This window comes from Coffea arabica, chromosome 9e, assembly GCF_036785885.1.
Source record: "Coffea arabica cultivar ET-39 chromosome 9e, Coffea Arabica ET-39 HiFi, whole genome shotgun sequence".
NCBI lineage: Eukaryota > Viridiplantae > Streptophyta > Magnoliopsida > Gentianales > Rubiaceae > Coffea > Coffea arabica.
In genome coordinates, this window is record NC_092327.1 from 32,029,582 (window position 1) to 32,032,035 (window position 2,454).

Below are 2,454 nucleotides of genomic sequence, written 5' to 3' on the forward strand. Positions count from 1 at the left end.
TTCCTTCTTACATTTGTAAAAATGTATACCAAAGCAACAAGTACTTATAAGCTTATAATTATTCAATATCTAACCCGGAAAAGGAAACAACATCCTATGAAGTCATAAAGAATTTCAAATTGCTTCCGACCCATAACAGCACTACGAATTTAAATCTAATCAGAACCAAGAAAGATTATTTCCTCTGTGCGTTCACAAGGAAAATTGAAACTAGAGCAACGGCAAAAAATTTGCTGTGTAGTACAGATCATTAATATTCTAAAAGCAACAATTTTATTTATTTCGCATTGTACCATGAACCATTTAAAAAAGAGAAAAGGAAAATAACCATAAACAAACTCTATTTTTTTGGTCCTTCAATCTACCTACCACCATTATGACAGCGGTGGAATGCTTTGCTCATTTCTAAAGAAATTACTTGGATCCACTTTAGTCTTCACATGTACCAATCTGTCAAAATTTTGGTTGAAATATTTAGTCCCCCAAATGCTAGCTTGTTTATAGCTTGTATTGCCTTTGATTTTATTAACTCCCAAGTCAAGATCCCTATAATTCAAATATGCAGCTCTTGGAGACTTTGATACATAGGCAGCCATGTAGCTGTAAATTCTTCTTGTCCAATTCACATGTCTTTTGGATTCTGCATTGCTTTTTTTGTCCCATGCCGCTGCATAATGAATCATGAAAATGTTCCCTCTCCTATGAGGGAAAGGTGTTGCAGATTCTGAGATTTCACTCATCATTCCTCCATAAGGACTAAACTGTAGCTGGAAATGTGCCTCCATGTCTTCTTCTTCTTCTGCAAAAAGCCTTTTCCATAATCCTTCAAGACCTTTTACTGAAATTGGTTTCTTTACATAGTCTGACTTTCCTTTGAAATATGACTTGGACGAATTCCTATCCAGAAGGACCTCAACTGATGCAGCTCCTGGAATGTTGGCAAAGTAGACTGTGGACTCGAGCCAGCTCATTTCAATGCAATCTTCTTTTGCCAATCCCAGCTCTGGGAAGCTTTTTTGCATCAAGGAAAGGAGCTGATCAATTCCACCGACGAACAAAGAGGTAAATGAAACTACTATGGATTTCTTTCCAGTTTGGGGAGAAGTGGAACTCGTTATGAAGAGCCTAATTAGTAAATTTTCATCAATCTTGTCTGCAATGTGCTGCCACTGATATACTAGCTGAGTGGCATTTTGATCCGATGTCTTGGTTAGATTGAAAACTGTTACCTTTTCAGGAACAGAAACAAGACTTACTTTCCATGCAATGATGATCCCAAAACTTGCTCCACCACCTCCTCTGATTGCCCAAAATAGATCCTCACCCATAGACCTTCTATCCAAAATTTGACCGTTCACGTCAATAATTTTGGCATCAATAATATGATCAACTGACAACCCAAATTTACGTGACAACATGCTATAGCCTCCTCCGCTGAAGTGTCCTCCAACGCCTACTGTGGGACAAGCACCAGCAACGAATGCGAGTTCCCTACTTGTCTCACCGATTTTGTAGTAAAGTTGGCCAAGAGTTGCCCCTGCTTCAACCCATGCCGTACGATTTTCCCTGTCAACTGATATCGAGCTAATGTTTCTAAGATCAACAATGACAAAAGGGCTTGTTGAAGCATAGGAAAGACCCTCATAATCATGTCCACCACTCCGGACTCTGATTTGAATTTCATGTTTCCTGGCACAGCGTATTGCGGCCTGGATCTGGGATGAATGAAGTGGTGTAAGGATGAGAGTTGGCTTGAATAGAGAGGTTGATGCGGGACGTAAGTTTTGCTCCGTGGATTGCAATATGGATGAATATGATGTGTTTCTTGGGGTGTAAGCAATGGTAGATACGGAGTTTGAGTTTTGAGATTGTAGGCATTTAAGATAATCATCGTGAATTCTTGATGCGTCAGCCTGTAGGATGGCTAATGCAAGTATGAGAAATGAGAGAAGAGAAAACAATGAACTGCGGGAAGTCACCATTTTTCTTTGTATTGAATTCTTTGATAAAACTGAATTGGGCTAGAGTGCTATTTATAGAATTTTATTAAGGAGGTTTTGGTTCTTACCGTATTCAGAAGTTCTCTTGGACACGTTTACGAGATCACAAATGCCACGAAATGAAAATTTTCCGCAACACGTTTTAGAAAAGTATTGCGATCCTGATGTAGTGAATGATTTCCTCATGTTAATATGTTCTGACTACGTTTGTAATGAGGTATTCAACGATGGGTTTGAAATCCTCTCAAATTCTTTTAATGATTTAGATTTCTTGAGAGATATTTAGATTTGTACATCACCAATTATTCTAGTGTTAAAAATATGTTTAGATGATTGATAAATTACAAACCCAAATGTTTTTTAAGCAATCTAAACAATTAAAACAATTTGATAGAATTTCAAATGCTTCATTAAAATTCCTCAATCCAAATGAAACCCAGTGTTTCTTCTTAAA

General features: G+C 37.6%; 1 protein-coding gene across 1 annotated transcript; it reads right to left on the minus strand.

Moving 5' to 3' along the window:
* Nucleotides 1-250: 250 nt before the first annotated feature.
* LOC113709745 (tetrahydroberberine oxidase-like) lies at nt 251-2,001 on the minus strand. Its single transcript, XM_027232592.1, has one exon. The coding sequence runs from the start codon at nt 1,980-1,982 to the stop codon at nt 375-377; it is 1,608 nt and encodes a 535-aa protein (XP_027088393.1). The 5' UTR covers nt 1,983-2,001; the 3' UTR covers nt 251-374.
* Nucleotides 2,002-2,454: the final 453 nt, after the last annotated feature.

Excerpts from the sequence above, each read along its gene's own strand:
- LOC113709745 (XM_027232592.1), bottom strand. The coding sequence starts at position 1,982 with ATGGTGACTTCCCGCAGTTCATTGTTTTCTCTTCTCTCATTTCTCATA.